A 23,673-nucleotide genomic window follows, 5' to 3' on the forward strand; every position below is an offset into this window, starting at 1 on the left:
CAGACGGAATCAAGGAGATTGTTGTAATCTATCATCATTATCATTATTATATTATTAGGCGAAGGAAGTAGGAAAATCAGATAGTTGTAATTACCAATATCATTGTTTATTATATTACTATCTTTTCCTATTATTATTAGGCGAAAGAAAAGGGAAGGACGAAAAAACTACGAAGGCGGTACTAAAACGATGGCTCTGGAAGTTTCTGGAAGGTTGTCCTCTCTTCAACTTCCTCCCTTCCTTGGTCGCCTTCGAAGCTGGTTCTAGTGCACGGATTCTCACCCCTCCCACCTTCGCTTGTCCTTCCGTTTGCTCCTCCTCCTCCTCCTCCACCACCACCGCCACCACCAAATCAAAACAAGCAGTACTCTCTTTGCAAAGAGAGAGAGAGAGAGAGAGAGAGAGAGAGAGAGAGAGAGAGAGAGAGAGAGAGAGAGTAGAAGCGGAGAGGAGATATGGGCGTCGATTACTACAAGATCCTTCAGGTGGACAGGAACGCCAAGGATGATGATCTCAAGAAGGCCTACCGGAAACTCGCCATGAAATGGCACCCCGACAAGAACCCCAACAACAAGAAGGAAGCCGAAGCCAAATTCAAGCAAATCTCCGAAGCCTACGACGTACCCATTTCCCCTCTCTCTCTCTCTATCTCTATCTAGATTACGTTCATCGTAAGGTTCCACCAAAGTGAATTATGCTTTTGATCAGGTATTGAGCGATCCCCAGAAACGTGCGGTCTATGATCAATATGGAGAGGAAGGGCTCAAGGGGCAAGTGCCCCCAACGGGATCCGGTGGCTCTTCCTTCTTCTCCACCGGAGAAGGTGGCCCCAACGTCTTCAGGTTCAATCCCAGGAACGCTGATGACATCTTTTCCGAGTTCTTCGGGTTTTCGGGTCCGTTTGGTGGCGCAGGCGGCGGCTCGCGGGGAGGTTCGCGGTTTCCTGGTAGCATCTTTGGCGATGATTTCTTTGGGTCCTTCGGTGAGCCTTCCATGAGTCAGAAGCAACCGCGTAAGGCGCCTCCAATAGAGAACCATCTGCCCTGTAGCCTGGAGGATCTCTACAAGGGCACGACGAAGAAGATGAAGATCTCGAGGGAGATTGCTGATGCGAGTGGGTAAGTTGGTCGATCCATGGAATTAGTTGAATAGCCCTTTTGATAAAGATATGATATGAATTGAGTTCTTGCTAGATTGTCCTATACTGTTTATATCCTGTGAGATAGGCAGGTGCCACATTTAGAGTTGATTAACTAACAAACTTAAGCTTCTTGTTTGCCCCAATGTAGTGAAAACCAAAGCCAAATGCCTTTTTCTTTCTCTTTAATGCGTCATTTAGTGTTTTCTAGCTTCATTCACTTGGATGCGGATGGCTTCGAGTAGCTGAGGCGCTGAAATGTCCTAACTGCTGTGGCCTACGTTGCTCTGTTTTGATGTCTTCCAGCAGCTTTCCTTGTTGAGTTGCAAAACTGTATTAAAATGGTTACAGAAAACAGTAACATTCCATTAATTGGCCTGAAGCGTACTCTTTGATTAGGCGAACTTCATATCTGGAATGCTTTCAAGTGACTGGAGAATGCTCTCTCGACTTCTCCAATATCCTTCCGAAAACTTGATTAGCAACTGCTTTATGTGTTTCATTATGCAATTATGCTTAAATGCTGCAACAATATTTCTGTTGCAACAGTTCACTTCCTATGGCCACAATAAATGGTAGTATTAAAAAATTAAACTTCTTAGTCAGCTGGTTCAGCAGCTATATAGAAGTCCTAGGTACCAGTGGTTTCATTTCCCTGATTTCTTATCTTTTCCGGCCGGCAGGCAGGGGCGATGCCCTTGCCTGTCCTCTCTTTTTTTTTCCGGCCAGCAGGCAGGGGCGATGATCCTGCTTGTCCCCTTTTTTTCGGCCAGCAGGCAGGGGCGAAGCCCCCTGCCATCTGCCTCCGTTTTTCTTTTCCCATCAGGCAGGGAGCAGAGCCCCCCCCCCCCCCCCCCCCTGCCTCGATATTTTTCTGGCAGGCAGGGGGCGTCCCCCTGCCTCTGTGTGTTTCCGTTAGGCAGGGGGCTCCGCTCCCTGCCTCTTCTATTGTTTCCAACAGACAGGGGGTTCCGCCTCCTGCCTCTACGCTTTTTCCGGCAGGGACCGAGACCCTGCCTCTGTTCGTTCTTTTTCGTTAGCAAGGGGCTAAGCCCCTGCTGCCTCCTGTCCTCCCTGCAGGGTCGGCAGGGGCCGCCCCCCCCCCCCCCCCCCCCCCCCCTGCCTACCTATCGGGTCGACAGGGGCCTAGCTCCTGCCACCCTCGGCTGGACCGGCAAGCCTGCAGGGGCGAAGCCCCTGCCCTTGCCTGTCCTGTTGATGTCGAGATGGGTCGGGCTCGGCATGACGGCCGAGTCCACCCTTTCCCTCCAATTTTATCATTCTTTTGTTAACAGTTTATCTTTTTGCAGATTTTGCAACGGAGCACGCTCACACCCCGTGGCCCGAGCCCGTCCTCACTTACGCTTGCAGGCGTACACAACATCGCAACCCCCCCCCCCCCCCCCCCCCCACCACACACACACACAAGGTAGGGGCAAGTTGCACGAAAGGACAATGAACGAACAAAATGCTAAACCAAATAAAAGATGATTAAAAAAGGAAAAACAAAGGACACACACACACATATATATATATATATATATATAAGTATATACTTACGTTTTTATCTCAAGGATGCGGTTTCGCGATCCTTGTCCTATTTATTTTTTTGTATTTTCTTTCTGTCGCCGCCGCGCTTTATATGTCCAGGCTTACTTTCTGTTAAATTATGTATATATAAATATATATAATATACTTATATATATACATTCGTATATATATAAGTATATATATATATATATAAGTATATATATGTATATATACATATATATGTATATATACATAATTATATACCTTTTTCCTGTTTTGTATAAACCAAAAACCCGATAGGGGTGTTTTGGTAATTCCATATGTATTTTTTGTTTTTTACCTTTCTTTCTTTTTTCCTTTTTTTCCTTTTCCTTTTTTATTTTCTGTTTTTTACTTTTTGGAACCATAAAGGGGCCCCACCCATCTAGTCGTTGGGGCCCCAACAGTCATATTTATGACCGTTGGGGCTCCCAACGACTAGAAGGGAGCCCCCTTTATGGTCCCTCTTTAGTGCTCTCCTCCTCTATATAAAGAGGAGGTTCCCCCTTGTAAATGTGTGGGTTTTTACACCCTTCTCTTCCTTTCTTCAATAATATCCAACTTATGACTTTAAGTCATTTTCTATATTTGTGAGTTTTGTGTGTGCACATTTGGTGTTTGTGTTCTTGGCTCTAGTAGTCACTCTTAAAAGAGTGACTTTTTGCTCTATTGGTGCTTCCGCCTCTTTTCATTACATGGTATCAAAGCTCGGTTGGTGATTGGGCTTTTCTTTTGTCACCTTGGAACGTGTGCCTCTCAAGTTTTGAAGAAAGGAAGTATATTTGGTGCCGATGGAACGTGACTCTAAAGTGAAGCTTTCTTTTAAGCTAAATGGGTTCAACTATCTCATGTGGGCCTCCGCTATGGAAAATCATCTAAGAGGTAAGAAACTTTGGGGCTTTGTTATGGGAACTACTCCCGAACCCTCTCTTGCTCTTACAAAAATTGAAAATGAAGTTGAAAAAGCTTTAGATGAGCGCATCAAAGCCATTAATGAACATCAATCCAAAATTGAGGATTGGGAAAGTAACCATGCCAAAATTTTGGCATGGTTTATGAACAATGTAAACCTTAAAAATTGTGCTAATATTGCCAAATTTAGAAGGGCCAATGAGGCTTGGTTTTTCCTTAAGGGTATGTATATCCAAAAGGATCTTGCTCGGCAATTTTTTTGTCAAGAAAAAATCCGTGCCACCAAACAAATGGATATGAGTGTCCGGGACTATTTTAGCTCTCTAACCCCTCTTTGGGATGAGCTTGTCCTTCTTGAGCCTAAATGGGTTGCTCCACAAGATATTGAGCTAAGGGAACAAATTGAAAAGAAGCACTTTTTTCAATTCCTTCATGGTCTTCGCCCGGAATTTGAACAAGTGAGGGCATCTCTTCTCCATAGAAGCAAAGCCCTACCTATTGAAGATGCCCTTGCCGAAATATGTCAAGAGGAAACTCGACTTGGCTTGAGCATTAAGAGTGATGAAGTTTTGGCCGTTACTAGGCCCGGATCGAATGTTAAAGCATATAGACCTCCCCACTTTAACAAAAATAACAATGGGCCTAGAAAGGGAATTATATGCCACTATTGTAATGAACCGGGGCACATTAGACCGGTTTGTCCAAAGCTTAAAGGAAAGGTTGCCGCGGTTGGAGAAAGTTCTCCAAAGAAGGAGATATCAAAGAAACTCTTAATCATATCTCCGAAGTTCTCCAACACCTTCTCAAGTCTTCTCCTTCAACATCCGGAGCCGCCATCGCCTACTCTTCATCACCTCCAGGTATGTGGATTCTAGACTCTGGTGCTTCTTTTCATATGACATCTCATAAAAACTCTTTTTCAAATATTTCTTCTGAACCCATATCCTCTTATGTTTCAACGGCCGATGGAACGTCATTGAAAATTGAAAGTATTGGAACACTTGACTTCAAAAATTCTCAAAACTTTTTCGTTCCTAAAGTAAGAATTGTTCCGAAAATTAATTTAAATCTCTTTTCCGTTTCCCAAATCACCGATCATGGATGCCAAGTCTCTTTCTCACCTAAAGATTGCACCGTGCAGGATCTCCAGTCAGGGAAGCTGATTGGACAAGGCCATAGAAGGGGTGATCTCTATTTTATGGACTTTTTGACGCTAAAATCTAAGTCATCTTGCAATCTTGTTAAAGACTAAAGTATTGGAATTTGGCATGAAAGACTTGGTCATCCAAATTTTGTAAAAATGTCTCTTTTTCCTTTTTTGAACAATACTTGTAAAGACAATCACATGACTTGTAAAGATTGCATTTTTGGGAAATCTAAAGCTACTCCATTTCCTCAAAGAAGTTACTTTACCACTCGGCCATTTGAACTTGTTCATTCCGATGTGTGGGGACCCTCCCCTATTTTGTCTAAAGGAGTTTTTTCGTATTATGTGGTCTTTATTGATGACTTCACTCGATTTACGTGGATATACTTCCTAAATCGCAAATCCGAAGTCTTCTCCTGCCTTAAAGAATTTCATGCAATGGTTAAAAATCAATTTTTGGAAAATCTATCTATCCTTAGGTCCGATTCGGGAGGTGAATATATGTCTAATGATTTTCAAAGCTACTTAAAAGAAAATGGAATTTGTCATCAACGTTCTTGTCCCAACACTCCGCAACAAAATGGTCTTGCGGAAAGAAAACATAGGCACATAATAGAAACTACAAAAACATTATTGATTTCAAAAAATATCCCAAAATCCTTTTGGGCCGAAGCGGTTCTAACTTCAACATATCTCATCAATAGAATCCCTTCATCCTCTTTAAAAAATCTTTCTCCATTTGAAAAACTTTACAATATGTCTCCCGATTATAAAAGATTAAGAATTTTTGGATGTAAATGCTTTGTTTTAACTCGCAAAAATGATAAACTTTCTCCTAGGGCTATTGAATGTATTTTCTTGGGATATGGCGAAAAACAAAAAGGATATCGATGTTTTGACATACTTAAGAATAAACTTTATATCTCAAAAGATGTCACATTCCTTGAAGAAGAAAATGGTTTTTCGCATCAACCAAATGAAAATATTGACTATCCTTCTTATTTGACTTGTTACCTCAAGAAAACATCATAAATGATCATGTTGATCCTAGTGAACCTCTTAATGAAGATCTTGTTGAACATCCAAATAATGATCAAAACTTAGAAGAAAATGCTTCAATACAAATGCAAGTCTACTCTAGAAGGCATGAAAGAAATCCTCCTTGTGCCCTTGAAAGATTTTCTCAAAGTGAATCGATAGAAGAGACCTCTCAAAGAAGATCAAATCGCATTCCCAAGATACCAAATAGATTTGTTTCTTATGACTCTTTTTCTCCTAACTATCGAGCATGCCTACTTGCTCTTCACTCCTTTCATGAACCATCTCATTACAATGATGCTAAACAATATGCTCATTGGAATGAAGCTATGGAACTTGAACTTAATGCCCTTAAAAGGGCGCACACTTGGGAAATCATTGATCCTCCCAATGGCAAGAAATCCATTGGATGTAGATGGGTGTTTAAAGTTAAAACTAAGAGCGATGGCTCATTAGAAAGATATAAGGCTAGGTTGGTAGCCAAAGGATATGCCCAAGAGTATGGGGTAGACTATGATGAAACTTTTGCCCCAGTTGCTCGAATGACTAGTGTCCGAGCCCTTATTGCTATAGCTTCTGTTAAAAAATGGCCAATCTTTCAACTTGATGTTAAAAATGCTTTTTTGAATGGTAATTTAAATGAAGAAGTTTATATGGAACCACTTCCAGGTATGAATTTAAATGGAAAAGTTTTAAAATTAAAAAAGGATTTATATGGACTTAAGCAAGCTCCTAAAGCTTGGTATGACAGGTTTAGTAATGTATTAATCAATTTAGGTTTTTCTTCTTGCTATACTGACAGTTCTCTTTTTGTCAAAAGGACAGGTGACTCCATTATTATGCTTCTGCTGTATGTTGATGATATGATCATCACTGAGAATGACAAAAAGGGAGTAAATGATGTTAAGTCTATGTTAAAAGATACTTTTGATATGTCTGACCTTGGTTATTTGAGATATTTTTTAGGAATTGAAGTGGCTTATTCCGCGCGTGGATACATCTTATCTCAAATGAAGTTAGCTGCAGAAATTTGTACCAAATCAGGAATATCTGATGAAAAGAAAGTGGAGACTCCTGAAGTTATCAATGCGAAACTAAGACTTGAAGATGGCGTTCTTCTTGAAGATCCAACCCCCTACCGTCAATTAATTGGATCCCTCACTTATCTATCCATCACACGTCCAGACATAGCTCATGCGGTTCATGCAGCGAGCCAATTTCAGCACGTACCTACTACGGTTCATATGGCGGCCGTAATGAGAATTGTGCGATATATCAAAAATACCATCTCCAAGGGACTCTTTTTATCCTCTTCCTCATCTCTTGAATTGACTGCTTTTACTGATGCTGACTGGGGAGGGAATCCCAATGATCGGATCTCAATTACGAGTCTTTGCATTTTTTTAGGTGAATCTCTCATCTCGTGGAGATGCAAGAAGCAACAGAAGGTCTCCTTATCATCTACTGAAGCTGAATATTGGGCTATGGCGATGACAACTATGGAGATTGTGTGGCTCAGAAGTTTTCTTGGTGACATGGGCGTTCCCATTTCCACTCCCACCAAGCTCTGTTGTGATAACAAGAGTGCGATATACATTGTCAGCAATCACACCTTTCATGAGCGGACCAAGCATATCGAAATGGATTGCCATTATGTTCAAGACGAATATCTCAAAGGGACCATCACATTGTCATATGTCACTTTAGAGTATCAACTGACTGACTTCTTCACCAAGGCGCTCCCAACTCCACGATTCATGTTTCTTCTTGGCAAACTTTCGGTCTTCTCCCCGTAAAGTTTGAGGGGGCATGTTAAATTATGTATATATAAATATATATATACACATTCGTATATATATATATAAGTATATATATGTATATATGTATATATACATAATTATATACCTTTTTCCTGTTTTGTATAAACCAAAAACCCGATAAGGGTGTTTTGGTAATTCCATATGTATTTTTTGTTTTCTACCTTTCTTTCTTTTTTCCCTTTTTTCCTTTTCCTTTTTCATTTTCTGTTTTTTACTTTTTGGAACCATAAAGGGGCCCCACCCATCTAGTCGTTGGGGCCCCAACAGTCATATTTATGACCGTTGGGGCTCCCAACGACTAGAAGGGAGCCCCCTTTATGGTCCCTCTTTAGTGCTCTCCTCCTCTATATAAAGAGGAGGTTCCTGTTAAAATGTACCTATTACATATATATATATACATATATATATATATATATATATATATATATATATATATATATATATATATATATATATATATATATATATATATATTCTGTTTATTACATCAATACCCGATAGGGGTATTTTTGTAATTTCACAGTTGTTTTAGAAAACAACTATTTTTTTCTTTTTGATCAAATGTAATTTCTATTATTTATTTTTTTATTTTTATTTTTATTATTTTTGAGGACCAAAAGGGGCTCCAACATAGAAGTCGTTGGAGCCCCCAACGGTCACAAATGTGACCGTTGGGGGCTCCCAACGACTCTATGGGAGCCCCCTTTTGAGGCCCTTTGGCCCTCCTTTTTCCTCCTCCTTCTCTTGTATAAATAGGGGTGATCCCCTTGTGTATTTTCATCTTGGAGAGCTCCTCTCTCATTTCAATAAGAGGCTTTGTATATTGTTGCCTTCTTAAAGGCTTGTGCTTGTATTGTCCCTTCGTGGACTTGTGATATTTTCTCTTTTATTCATTGTTGTATGTGCTTGTATGCACTCTTTATATTTCCGCAATATCTCATTACATGGTATCAGAGCCACTCGATTCTTGAAGGAAAGGTGTGGTTCGTGTATCTCTTATTTTGGTGGACATCTTCTCACTTCTTGGCAACATCATGGAGACAAAGATTAATCTTTCTTTCAAACTCAATGGAAAGAACTATATGATGTGGGCATCGGCAATGGAGAATAATCTCAAAGGGAAGAAGCTTTGGGGTTATGTCATGGGGACCGTTCCGGAACCGAAGCTTATGCTCACAAAAATGGAAGAAGATCAAGAAAAAGCTCTTGAGGGAGATGCTCGTCTCAAGGCCATTGAAAATCATCAAAAGGAAGTAGAAGATTGGGAAAGCAATCACGCAAAAATCCTTGCGTGGTTTATGAACAATGTGGAGCTTAAGGTATGTGCTAATATAGCTAAATTTCGTCGAGCCAATGAGGCTTGGTCCTTTATGAGGGGTATGTATACCCAAAAGGATCTTGCAAGAGCATACTTCTTGCAAGAAAAAGTTAGAACCACCAAGCAAGGTGATTCTAGCATTCAAGATTACTATAGTGCCCTTAACCCACTATGGGATGAATTGGCTCTTTTAGAGCCAAAGTGGGTTTCTATGGAAGATGTTGATTTAAGACAAAAACAAATGGAACAAGAGCGATTGTTTCAATTTCTTTTTGGGCTACGCCCCGAATTTGAGCAAGTGAGATCCTCACTTCTCCATAGATCTATTTTTCCTCCTATTGAGGATGCTATTGCCGAAATCACTCAAGAGGAGACAAGGCTTGGCATGAGTAAGCATGTTGATGAAGTCCTTGCCGTATCCAAACCGGGTAACAATGTTAGAACCTATAAGCCTCCTCATTTTGGGAAACAAGGGAACTACAATGGAGGAAGAAAAATGATTGTTTGTCATTATTGCAATGAGCCGGGTCACATTAGACCCGTTTGTCCAAAGCTTATGGGAGCCTTCAAGCCTAAAGTAGCCTCTCTTGAAGAAACCACCTCCAAAGAAGATGAAGGCAAAAACAATGACATTAAAGAAACTCTTGGACAAATATCTATGGCTCTCCAACAAATGCTTAAAGTTTCTTCCTCCACATCGGGTGCGGCCATTGCTTCGACATCATCACCCGGTACGTATTCTTGGATCCTTGACTCCGGAGCTTCTTTTCATATGACCCCTCATGAGAATGCACTTAGTGATGTTTGCATCAATTCAAAAGACTCTTGTGTCTCAACGGCCGATGGAACTTTTTTGAAAATTTCAAGTATTGGCTCTTTTAAGGATTCTCAAAATTTTTTTGTTCCAAAAGTAAGAGTTGTTCCCAAATTAAATTTAAACCTTTTTTCGGTTTCTCAAATTGCCGACCATGGATGTGAAATATCTTTCTCATCTAATGGTTGCTTTGTGCAGGATCTCCGGTCCGGGAAGCGGATTGGGCAAGGCCATAGAAAGGGAGACCTCTATTATATGGACCATCTTGATCTCCCTACAAATTTTTTTTGTTCTTATGTCCAAGAAAAAAATATGGAAACTTGGCATAAAAGACTTGGTCATCCAAGTTATTCCAAAATGTATCTCTTTCCTTTTGGAAACAAATTTTGTAAGGAAAAAGAAATTAATTGCAAAGATTGCATTTTTGAAAAAATGAAGTCTATTCCTTTTCCAACTAGATCTTTTTTCTCATCAAGGCCTTTTGAATTGGTGCATTCGGATGTTTGGGGTCCTTCTCCGGTTATGTCTAAAGGGGGTTATTCATATTATGTTACGTTTGTGGATGACTTTACTCGGTATGTTTGGATTTATTTCCTTAGTCATAAGTCAGAAGTATTTACTTTCTTTAAAGATTTTCATAAAAAGGTTCAAAATCAATTTCAAAGTAACATATCTATTTTAAGATCCGATTCCGGTGGTGAATACTTATCTCACGAATTCCAAAATTATTTAAGCCAAAATGGCATTTGTCATCAAAAGTCATGTCCTAGGACTCCCCAACAAAATGGCCTAGCGGAAAGGAAACATAGGCACATTATAGAAACCGCTAGAACATTGCTTGTGTCTAGAAATATTCCAAAAAATTTTTGGGCGGAAGCCGTTCTTACCTCAACCTATCTAATCAATAGAATGCCCTCCTCTAAGTTAAAAAATGCTTCTCCCTATGAGAAACTCTTTAAGTTTTCACCCGATTTTAATCGACTTCGTATTTTTGGTTGCAAATGTTTTGTCCTACTACATAAAAGGGATAAGTTATCTCCCAAAGCAATTGAATGTGTATTTTTTGGATATGGTGAAAATAAAAAAGGGTATAGATGTTATGATTTTAAGAATGATAAACTATATGTTTCAAAAGATGTAACATTTCTCGAAGACAAAAACGGTTTTGATAAAATAGAAGAGACAAATGAAATTGATTATGTATTCTTATATGATCTTATTGATGACATACAAGAAGATTCTCTTGAAAACATAGATGACACTCACGAGGTATCCCCTCTTGACATAACACTCTCAAATGATAATAATTTAAATACAAATGTTCATGATAGCAATGCCAATATAAATGTTTACTCAAGAAGAAATCAAGAAAAACCTATTAGTGCCCTCGAAAAATACTCTCAAATTTCCGAATCCATTGAGGAACCACAAGTTAGGCATTCTTCTAGAATATCAATACCCCCAAATAGGTTTGTCTCCTATGACTCTTTAACTCCCAACTATCGGGCATGTTTGATAACTCTACACTCTTATTTTGAACCAACCCACTATAATCAAGCTAAATCTATACCTCATTGGGTTGAAGTAATGCAAGTTGAATTAAATGCTTTAAAAAAGGCCAATACTTGGGAAGTAGTTGATCTACCCTCACACAAAAAACCTATTGGTTGTCGTTGGGTCTTCAAAGTTAAAACTAAAAGCGATGGCTCGTTGGAACGATATAAAGCAAGATTGGTTGCTAAGGGATACTCTCAAGAATATGGTATTGATTACGAAGAAACATTCGCCCCCGTAGCTCGTATGACAAGTGTCAGAACCTTAATAGCTGTCGCATCAACCAAAAAATGGCCTATTTATCAACTTGACGTAAAAAATGCTTTTTTAAATGGAAGTTTAAGTGAAGAAGTTTATATGGATCCACCACCCGGAATAAATATTAAGCAAGGTCAAACACTTCGGCTTTTAAAGGCATTATATGGTCTTAAACAAGCTCCTAAGGCTTGGTATGATCGTTTTAGTGATATCATGATGAAATTAGGATTTCATTCTTGTTATACTGACACTGCTCTTTTTGTTAAAAATGCAGGTTCTAGTATCGTAATTTTGTTGCTTTATGTTGATGATATGATTATCACTGGAAATGATCAAAGTAGTATTATTAATGTTAAAAATATGTTAAAAGATAATTTTGATATGTCTGATTTAGGTTTTCTCAGATATTTTCTTGGAATTGAGGTTGCATATTCTCCTAGAGGATATATTTTGTCACAGATGAAGCTTGCTGCAGATATATGTTCTAAGTCTGGGATTTCTGATGATAAGAAGGTAGAGACTCCCGAGGTTATTAATGCCAAGTTACGGTTAGAAGATGGGGTTCTTCTGGAAGATCCTACACCGTACCGACAACTCATTGGGTCTCTTACATATTTAACCATCACCAGACCAGATATCACTCATGCGGTTCACTCAGTCAGTCAATTTCAGCATGCTCCTACAACCGTGCATATGAGTGCGGTTCTCCGAATCATTCGCTACATTCGGAATACCATCAATAAAGGGCTATTTCTATCCTCCTCTTCCCCTTTGAATCTTCTTGCTTATACTGATGCAGATTGGGGAGGTAATCCCAATGATCGAGTCTCAACTACTGGTTTTTGTGTCTTTTTAGGGGACTCATTAATTGCCTGGCGATGCAAGAAGCAGCAGAAAGTTTCACTCTCATCCACTGAAGCTGAGTACCGGGCAATGGCAACCACAACAATGGAACTTGTATGGCTTCGCAGTTTGCTTAAAGATATGGGAGTTGATATTACTGAAGCCTCCAAGCTGTGTTGCAACAATAAGAGTGCCATCTATATCGCAAGCAATCATACTTTTCATGAACGTACGAAGCATATCGAAATGGATTGCCACTATGTTCGTGACGAATTTTTACGAGGAACTATTGCTCTGCCATATGTCACTTCAGAATATCAGTTGGCAGACTTCTTCACCAAAGCTCTTCCAGCTCCTCGGTTCATGTTTCTTCTCGGCAAACTTTCCGTCCTTCCCCCGTAAAGTTTGAGGGGGGGTGTTAAAATGTACCTATTACATATATATATATACATATATATATATATATATATATATATATATATATATATATATATATATATATATATATATATATATATATATATATATATATATTCTGTTTATTACATCAATACCCGATAGGGGTATTTTTGTAATTTTACAGTTGTTTTAGAAAACAACTATTTTTTTCTTTTTGATCAAATGTAATTTCTATTATTTATTTTTTTATTTTTATTTTTATTATTTTTGAGGACCAAAAGGGGCTCCAACATAGAAGTCGTTGGAGCCCCCAACGGTCACAAATGTGACCGTTGGGGGCTCCCAACGACTCTATGGGAGCCCCCTTTTGGCTCTCCTTTTGAGGCCCTTTGGCCCTCCTTTTTCCTCCTCCTTCTCTTGTATAAATAGGGGTGATCCCCTTGTGTATTTTCATCTTGGAGAGCTCCTCTCTCATTTCAATAAGAGGCTTTGTATATTGTTGCCTTCTTAAAGGCTTGTGCTTGTATTGTCCCTTCGTGGACTTGTGATATTTTCTCTTTTATTCATTGTTGTATGTGCTTGTATGCACTCTTTATATTTCCGCAATATCTCATTACAGTTCCCCCTTGTAAATGTGTGGGTTTTTACACCCTTCTCTTCCTTTCTTCAATAATATCCAACTTATGACTTTAAGTCATTTTCTATATTTGTGAGTTTTGTGTGTGCACATTTGGTATTTGTGTTCTTGGCTCTAGTAGTCACTCTTAAAAGAGTGACTTTTTGCTCTATTGGTGCTTCCGCCTCTTTTCATTACACTTTCTTTATTTACTTTTTTTGCACATTTTGTCTTTACGTTTTTGCTTTTACTTTCTGTTGTCGTTGCATTTTATGTGCTCAGACTTACTTTCTGTATTTACTTTTTCTGCACATTGTCTTTACGTTTCTGCTTTTACTTTCTGTCGCCGTTGCGCTTGATGTGCACAAGCTTGTTTTCTACTTTTACCTCTGTCTTTACTTTTTTGTATTTACTTGACTGTTGCCGCCACGCTTTATGTGCCCCGGCTTTACTTTTCAGCTTTCTGCTTATATTTACGTTCCTGCTTTTACTTTTTGTCTTACCTTTTGTTCTCGCTGTATGATATTCGTTAGATGATGCTATTATGTTTCTGTGTTCTGTTACTACTGTTTTGGGCTGCCACACATGATGCAAGGATTTGCCTCTTGCGATTCTTCCAGGGCAAACCTTGCAGGGCATGCGAACGCACATGCTAATGTTCGCTCTTTTCGACAAAAGGTGAAATTAGGTATTGCTAATCTCGAGAAAAATGTTTTTCTATGGGGATTTTGGATTTTCTTGAGAGTGAAGACAGACATGCATGGACTAACTTACTTTGTGGTGGGGTACTTTTTTAGTAACCCTTATCTACCATCATAGTCATACCTTTGGACATGGTCGATGAGTTGCACTACGATGAGTAGTTCATGAGGTCGATGAAACCTCATAACGTGCAATGGGCACAAATGTTGAAATTCACAAAATGGTGACTATGCGCCTTCAAGGGCAAGATGCTCGAGTGGGTCTAATGGATCAGAGCATGTAGAACGGGGCGGCGGTTAAGAAATCCTCGTCGTGCCCGTTTGTCACGGTTTATCAAGAGAGATGATGGATGATATAAAAACTATATGGACAGGCCATTAATGGCAATTACGAGCAGAAGACTCGGCTTCCCCAGTCATCGGAGTTAGGGAAAATGGGTTACAAAAGGTAGCTTCAGACGCTTCTGTAGAAGTTGGATGCATCTTTTGAACGAGTGGCCTTTGGGGGATCCTCTCTTAGTCATTGACCGTCCCCTTAGGATCAGACTTAGTCAGTTATCCGGGTTATAAAAAATACATGGCATAATAAACCCCTGGATGAGTCTCGGTTGTTTCTACGTTTCGCGTCTGTGCGTACCCACAGTCCAGTTAATATCGAAACTAAAAATATCTTGTTCACACTACTGTTTATTTGCACACCTTGAGATTCATAATTGCGTACTGTGCTTAATTTCATTCACTGTTAGTTATTTTTTTTTCAGCTAGTTGGTCTTTGCCAGTGGAATCAGTTGATCATGAATATTTGCATGCGTTGTTAATTTGCCATTAATTTCTATTTTTTTTTTATCCTATGAGCATGCTTTGCGTTAGCCTTTGTTCTTTATTGTCTTTTGCGCACCTACCTGTTTTTTTCGAAACAGACCCATTTTATGGGCGTAGGTGACTTGTAGGCCTACCAGACAACCGATGGCAGGATGTGAGATGGCCTGCGACTTCACTCTCCTGCTCATAGTTTTGTGTCCTGGATACCTGTTTTGGTTTCGAGTTTGGTATAAGGGAAAACCCTCGATTTTGCACAACTGACGTTTATCATTAATGTATATTTGGCTCACTAATTGTTTTGTTAAAATGCTTTTGAAAATGATGGATTTTTACGGTAACGTGCCCAAAATTGTCAACTTGTTTTGCTCTTTTTAAAAAGAAAATTTGTTTCCGCTGACTTTTGAAATTGAAAACTCTGAGTTTTGAAAGGCTTTCTCTAAACATTTTCAAAGGTTTACGCTTTGAAATTTTGGGGCGTTATACCTCAAGTTGTTCTATTTCTGTCTTGAGAAACTCATATAGGCTTGCCTGCATTCCACACCAGAGTAGTTAGAGCTTACCAAAAAAATCTGCTAATTAACCCAGTTAATTTCAACATATAGATCAAACTTGAGCTTATTTGAGTGCATAATGCGAAGACCAACAAACCGGACAATGTTTCTAAATGTGCTAGGCCTACATGTGGAATGTATGAGTGTAAAATCTTGCTTTATTCTGGAAAGTGATTTAAGTACAAAACAGGCTAGTATCACCTTTGATATGGTTGGTAACTCCCAAGATGAGCATGATATTCTTTACTTAAATTGGAAAAAGAATGGTCATTGATCAGCAGTGAGATGCAAAATTGTGATTTTTTTATGTGCTTGAATCTATTCTCGTTCAACATATTTTTTAATGTACTGTTGTTTGGTAGCTGGTTGTTAATGTTGCTGATATGGCAAATCATGTGCATTCTTTCTATTTGCAGCAATTTCCTATTCAAAGTTTGGTGGTTGTCCAAAGACATTCACAAAGGAACATTTCTTTCCGGATTGTAAGTTGTGCAATATGACTGTGTATTGCATCTCGTGCCTTAAAATGTGGAAGTCATTTCTTAGTTGTAGACTAAATGCATTAGACTTTTTTCAGTCATCTAAACATAGTAAAATCATCAAATACTTACATTTAAAATTGAGGATTAGAGAACCAAAAGCAGGGCTGTACACCTGTACCTCATAAACTGTAGTAACAGTTGAAAATATGATGTTGAATGTTAATTTTACATGTGGCAGAACTTCAAAGTTTTGACCCATTAGACATCCAACTCACAAAAGGCGATCATAACATTTAACCATAGCTCCTTAAAAGAAGACAAGCTTTAACAATAGGAAGAACCATCATTATTGGGAATAACTTTAAAACCTTCACCATCTCACCAACTAGCTAATCAGACGCGAGCCCCCCTCCTCGGGCAGATTCCTCCTTTTGCTCCTCAGCCTACGGGCTATTAGTAGCCATTTTCAGCTGTTGTCCCCCTCCCAAGGGCAGGTTCTTACGCGTTACTCATCCGTCCGCCACTGGAAACACTACTTCCCGTCCGACTTGCATGTGTTAAGCATGCCGGCAGCGTTCATTCTGAGCCAGGATCAAACTCTCCATGAGATTCATAGTTGCATTACTTGTAGCTTCCTTCTTCAGAATTGTCTTTCATCCCAAGGCATAACTTGTATCCGTGCGCTTTATATTAGCATGGAGTTTGCTCCCAACAATATAGTCATCCCTTTACCCTCTCATGTCAATCCCACAAACCTCTTATCTCATTCGATCACGGCGGGGGAGCAAGTCAAAATAGAAAATCTCACATTGGGTTTAGGGATAATCAGGCTTGAATTGATGACTTCTATCATGTCAAGGTGGCACTCTACCGCTGAGTTATATCCCTTCCCTGCCCCTTACTAGAATGGAGGAAAGAGGGAGGTTGTGTTCTGGTGCAAACATTCCAGAAAACCATCAGGTGAGAGGATAAATGCTTTGCAGTTTTTGCCTCATGTGTACTGCATCATTTGTTAAGCATGCTCTTTGCTCACATCTTTCATTTCACTGAAATATTTGAACCCACCACGTTTTATCAAGCAAAGAGGAAACTAACCCCCAACTTGGAAAAAAGAAAAAACCAATACTTATTACATTTACCAACATAAACTTTATTGCACTCCAACTCAAGTTAAACTTCCCCCAAATGAAAAAGAGGACAAAGAGAAATTTACTTTCAAGTTTCAAATTGAATTTCCACTTTTGAAGCTGACATGAAGAAATACACAAGAACTCAGACAATCAAAGGCCTGCATTTTAACCTAGTGGAACAAAGAATACTATCCTTTCTATGGGAGCTCTCTTGTTGTTTAGTCATTCATTTCCTTCATCCAATTTGAGGTTTCATTTCCTCTCTCCAACTTTGTACAAGAGATCATATTTATTCACTAACTCCATATCTTCTATTCTGAACTTTGTTGTCAGTTGCTGAGTGGATTGAGATAACAGAATAAGACAAAGTTAATTAGAAAGGAACCATAATCACATCGGATCCAAAGATCAAATGCTTACCAGAAAGATCAAATGTAGATTCCAAGATGAAGATTTGTACGAGGATCCTACATGATATCACAGGGTAGTAGGAATGCTTCAGTATCTTACCTTCACTCGAACTGACATTGTCTATTCTGTCAATCAGGTATCTTAGTTCATGCATGAACCGCATATTGGACATATGGAAGCTGTTAAACACATTCTTCGATATTTGAAGGGAACTATTGAAGATGGCCTTATGTACAGAAAGAGTATGCATGGCCATCACATGCATGAACTTCTTACTTACACAATTACAGATTGGGCAGGAGATCCAGATGAGCGTAGATTAGTCTCAGGATACTGTGTTTTCATTGGCCTAAATCTTGTCTCCTGGAGCAGTAGGAAACAAAAAGCCATTGCCAGGTCGAGCACAGAAGCTGAATATAGATCAATGGCAGCTGCTACAACTGAAGTGACATGGATCAGACACCTGTTGGCAGTAGGAGAATCGATTTCTAAAAGCATTCTCTTGTGTGACAATCAAAGTGCTATCAACATGTCATTCAATCGTATCTACCATAGTCATGCCAAGCATATTGAAATTGATCAACATTTTGTAAGACATAAGGTCGAAGAGAAGGAAATTGAACCAGAATACGTTCGGACTGCTGATCAAGTTGCTGACTTGTTTACAAAAGGACTTATCAAGGACAGATTTTGGATGTTAAAAGGTAAGTTGTTCATGGTTCAAAACTATGTACAACTTGAGGGAGGGTGTAAAGATGTCACGATTGGGCCTGGATTTCAGGATCCAGACCCAATTTGTTTTAAGTTTTTATTTAAACACATGCTCATTAATGACATGTAATTTCTACACTTTATGTAAAGGGTATTTTTGTACCCTAATTAAAACTGTACGTGTATATAGCTAAAGAAGCAAAACCGCCGACCCTGATTTGGGTTTTCTGCAGCCACCGATGCCTCTCTCCCTCTCTACTCCTCTTCCTCTTGTGATTGACGGTGGAATACCATTTCCTAACAATTTTCACCTAGGTCCTCAATTGGGAAGAAAAAGGGTGGGCTTGTGAAAAAGAGAAGCATGCAAATTCTAGAAAGAAAAAACTCTAGTCAATGAAGATGCAGAACTAATGGAAAAAGAACAGGTGAGAAAAAATCAGAAGAAAGAATAAGGAAATATGTTAATCATGCTCATGAAATTGATGGCAAAGTAGTTTGAAGACTGAAATGTGGGGAAGAATTTGCCACTTATTGCAAAAAGTGTAATATGCATTTGTGGTTTGGTGGTTGATATAGCGAGAGAAAGCACACCATGTGGCATTCTGAATGATCTCATCATATTTCATTTTCGTTGTGCATAAATTGAGAATTTGGTAGGTGGTAAGTAAATGTTCTAGGGAGAACACCATTGAAATGTTTATTGTTCCATGTTCCTGTTCAAATTTTGCTCCTTGAGATAGCTACAACACGGCTGAGTTGGAAAAAGGTTTGAGTTGAAATTCATCTTAGATACAGTTATGTATCCTTATGTTTGTGCATTTTTGTGTAGCATGTTTCTTTTGGACATGGCATGCAGGTGAAACTTGTCTCCATGGAATATAGGTTTACGAACACATCCATTTTGGTTGGGGGAAATGCCAAGTGTGTTTTATTTTTATGCAATTTGGTCAAATGCAACAAAAAACTCTTCCGAATTGGAAACTAAACCTTCAATTATGAGAAATGGCCAGTGAAGAATAGCCACTTGATAATTGAGAATTGTTCTGTTGTATCTGCTATTGTTGAGTTTATGTTGGAAGCAGTACTATTTATTGTTGGTAAACATATGAACAGTAAAAAGAGTGCTACTTTTGAATTTTATAAACGATTACTTGTATATAGACTGCTTTCTTTGGATGTTTAAATAAATAAATGAAACAAGGAAACAGCCTCCTCCATTGACGTCCCCACTGTTGGATATTCCTCCTCCACTGAAAAAACCATCACTGAAGAGTCCCTCACTGCTGAAGACTTCTTCCTTTACTTTTTTCTTTCCTCTTCTCCCTCTCCCTCCCCTTTTCCTGCCTCATTGCCACCTTCCCCTTGTTTTTCTCCCTCCCTTTCCTTTCTTGATCCTAACCTACCATCTCAACTCGCAACTCGCTAGAGAGCACTTTCATAGATCCAGTGGAACAAGGAAATATTCCGCCGTTCTGAAGAATGAAAGCAGATGCCAGAAAACATGGAAACAAGTCCTTAAAGGGAAGGTTTTCTGGCAATTGAGCGACTGCAATTTGTTCTTGTGGTCATTGTCTGTTGGAAATGATTGGTGGTGTTGGGTAGATCCCACTTTTTTTTTTGTGGTTATTAAAATGATGAAAATTTGTAACTAAGACATCCAAACAATGTGTAAGCTATTTAAAATAAGCATAAACAAAAATGAGGTATCTACAAAGCATCCATACACCTACCCACAACTTGTCATCTGTCTTGGTGCTATATTTTTTACTGAAACCATAAAATATCAGACATCTTTATCTGTTTGCTGTTGTCTTAGGTGCCCTGTTACTGCCTGTTGCAATGACCAGTCTCATGGTGACTCCGTAAAAGGTAGTGTACGCCTGAATGAGGATGCTGCCTTTTCAGATATGCTTAGTTTTCTGGCATTCTAACATTAATGCAGGATAATGTAGGCTCCAATTAAGAGGGGATTGATGGATTGTCTTGAGTAATTGCTTTTCATTTGGATTTGATTGTACCATTGTGGTTGAATCTGAGCACCCTTCATTTTTTCCTGTTTTGATAGTTTCTACCTCAAGAGTTGAGAAGAAACGTTAAGCTGCAGGACTTGGTCTAGACACCAGCCACCCACCACCCTACCCCACCCCACCAAAAAAAAAAAGGAAAATGAAACTTTGTATTGTATCGTTCAACTGAATTGCCAAAGTTGGTCGTGTTTCTTTATGATCTCACTAATCCATTTTGCTTTGACTTTGATTGTGATTTTTTTGTGCTGTATATAGAACTGAGAGCCTGAAAGTTAGTTTCATCTTGTATGGTGAGTGGATTAATGGTGCTCACACTATTAACTTTTGCTCTTGCCGATCCTGTCAGGAAAACTGTTACAATGGAGGAAATATTGGCGATAGAGATTAAGCCAGGATGGAAGAAAGGAACAAAGATCACGTTTCCAGAGAAAGGCAATGAACAACCCAACATCATTCCTGCAGATCTCATCTTCATCATTGACGAGAAGCCCCACAACATGTACACGAGGGAAGGGAATGACTTGGTCACTACACAAAAAGTATCTCTAGTGGAAGCTCTAACGGGTTTTGTTGTCCATTTGACAACTCCGGATGGTAGGAGCTTAACCATTTCCATTAATAACATTATATATCCGGACTATGAAGAGGTGGTGCCCAAGGAGGGAATGCCCATACCTAAGGAGCCATCTAGGAGGGGAAATTTGAGAATTAAGTTCATCATAAAGTTCCCTTCAAGGCTAACAGGGGAACAGAAGGCTGGGATCAAGAGGTTGCTGACAGCTCCATAAAAGATGAAGAATCTCAAAAGAGGGATACATGGTGGTATAATTCGTGTAATTTAGTTATTGCATTAGCTATTTGCGTGAAGAGGTTGATTGTGGATGTGCAATTAGCTAATTTAGAAATTTGAGTGTGTATTTAAGAGTAATAGATGCAACCATGGCTATCACAATTCATTTCATGATTATTTTTTTTCATTTCATCTTAAGATTTTTTTCCTTTCAAGGCCAGCCCCGGCTGTCCGATACTGTCAGTCTGATGAAAACAGTGGTTTGGAAATTTAAGAGGCTACTCTGGAGTTGCAGATGCTATGTGGTTTTTGCTTAGCTGACAGACTGTTGATGTTGGTAACATGAAGTATTTATATATCTTTTTTATGCTGGATGTTTCCAAAAAATTATGTTTTTTCGTTTTCTTTTTTATAGTAAGGCAGTGGTCTCTTCCATGTCGTAAGAGTCAATTATTAGTAGTCTGTAGCACCACCTTGTTACTTTGGGTTTTCAATTTCTAATGCGTTTTATCCTCTCAGAATTTTACAATTGTTGAGCAATATACTCATGATAATCAAAGGTTGATGAAGTGGTTCAAATTTACAGAACTTGGTCGGGTTCGGTTTGAGTTCAGCTCATATGGATGCTATAAAATGAACCGGTTATGGAACCAAGTTAACTGCAAAATTCAAGGTATAGATTGGATAGCTATATGATGTGGAACCCAACTCCCTAGTGTTTAAGAGTTGGGTGATAAATCAGCTACTTGCACTTAATATCACATCCATTTTCTAATCAGGTCAGACTTTTGCATCTGACCCGATCTGAATCTGTCCGGTTTGCTAGTCTTCAATGCACTTGAGGCCGTGTTCGGAAGCCAGTGTTGGGAAGGTGAATGATGATTCATGGAATTCCCGCCGGTCTCTGCTGTTTGGATCTCAGATTTATATTGGAGATTTGGCCCCATCTCTTGATTTCAACTAGATCCTCATGAAGATGTAAAGTTCACTTCCGTTGGTTGTCTCACCTTCATTTCCAATCACCCATCTTGTTAATCCTCATGAAGATGTAAAGTTCACTTCCGTTGGTTGTCTCACCTTCATTTCCAATCACCCATCTTGTTGCCCTTTCCATCTCCTTTCTGTCACGGGCTTCCAAAGCATTTTTTTGAAGTCAAGCTGGGGTTAAGCAGACTCCTACCAGTTATACAACTATACCATTGGGTTTTGAACCTGCGACGTCTCAACACAAGGTGACGTGCACTAGCTGCTCCTACCAGATAAGGAGTGTCCCTTACATCAAAGGTGTCAGTTTTTTTTTTGCCTCTCTCTTCTACTGCAAGCAGCACCCATAATGTTTTGATTAGTTGAGAGAGATTTGAAGACATGCGGCCAACGAAAGGCAAATCCCCAACATATCTGAAGTTTTATTTGTTTTCTACCTTAAAAACACATTGGCAACCAACCGAGCAAAAACTAGTGCTGAATGGATGAGATCACCTCCATCCATTAGAGAAAAGAAACGAATACAGTGATTGGATCGAGTACATTGTAAAGTACTCGACCCGATCAATGGATGTGCTCTATGGAATGCAACGGGATCCCGTTTTCTCGACTTGTCCAGTGTCTTGATGTTTCACCTCATATAAATTTGCTTGCTTAGGGAGTGTTTGTTAAGCTCATACTTGAGGGAAGCTTCTTTCCTTTGCAAGGGGGGAAAGTATTTTTTGGTTGGGGGAGAAGGGGAGGGAGGTATGAACTCATTTTGACAGGAAAACTGTTTTTTGGTATTTATTATGTAGGTCTGTTCGACCATATATTTTCCATAGACATATTTGTTTCATCTTTTTGTAAGAAATTTCCTATAAAATAGAGCCTCCTTCATAGGGAAGGGCATGAAACAAACACCTCTTAAAGAGTGAACTCAACCTTAACAGGTGAGCAAAGGATGTATGGCCATGTGTCTTAAACTCGCGACTTCGCTTCAGCGGGTCGTCCCTGCTTGGAATTCATAATCTTTGACCATTTTGATTGCTGTATGATTACATTTAACCCAACTTTTCCGTTGTTCTATATAAAAAGTCACCACTTACATCCACAATAATTCAACAGTACAACCCGACCACGGGAGGATAACACTCGGTGAAGCTTTTCTTTACCAACACAAGAAAAGGAAAAAAAAGAAAGAACAAAAGACCGTCTCGGATCCACAAAACAAGAAAAAAGAAAATTAAAAACAAAAAACCCCATGAAGCATTTTCAATTACAGTCGCTACGTGTTTGGTTTATTTTGAGCATTCATGATCACCATCATCATGCTCATCAGGAGAGACTCTTCAGTTACTGTTGGGGACACTGCACTGCTTCCTGATCTCACCCTCATCCGGGTCCTGTGAGTACCTCGATGGCTGCCAGATCGGCCATGGACACGGCGAACTGGCGAACGAAGAGCTTGTTGCTGGAGGCGAAGGTGGTGACGTGGGGTCTGGTTCTCGGGTCGGACGCAAGCAGTTGGTCGGTGAGCAGCAGACCCATCTTCTTCTGGAGGTTAATGTAGTAGGCATTGTCGAATTTGTTGGGCGTCATTGGGTCGTAGTCGACGAGCGTGCCTCCCCATTTGCACTTCCTCTGCAGGTAGTTCAA

General features: G+C 39.4%; 1 protein-coding gene across 1 annotated transcript; it reads left to right on the forward strand.

The window, feature by feature from the left end:
* Window positions 1-417: 417 nt before the first annotated feature.
* LOC149843596 (uncharacterized) lies at window positions 418-21,228 on the forward strand. The gene is made up of 3 exons (XM_089999951.1): window positions 418-620; window positions 709-1,118; window positions 20,608-21,228. Exons 1-3 carry the CDS (start codon window positions 456-458, stop codon window positions 21,047-21,049), a joined length of 1,017 nt encoding a protein of 338 aa, XP_089856077.1. The 5' UTR covers window positions 418-455; the 3' UTR covers window positions 21,050-21,228.
* Window positions 21,229-23,673: the final 2,445 nt, after the last annotated feature.

Source organism: Nuphar pumila, chromosome 3 (assembly GCF_984573655.1).
Source record: "Nuphar pumila chromosome 3, dmNupPumi1.hap1.1, whole genome shotgun sequence".
Lineage (NCBI taxonomy): Eukaryota > Viridiplantae > Streptophyta > Magnoliopsida > Nymphaeales > Nymphaeaceae > Nuphar > Nuphar pumila.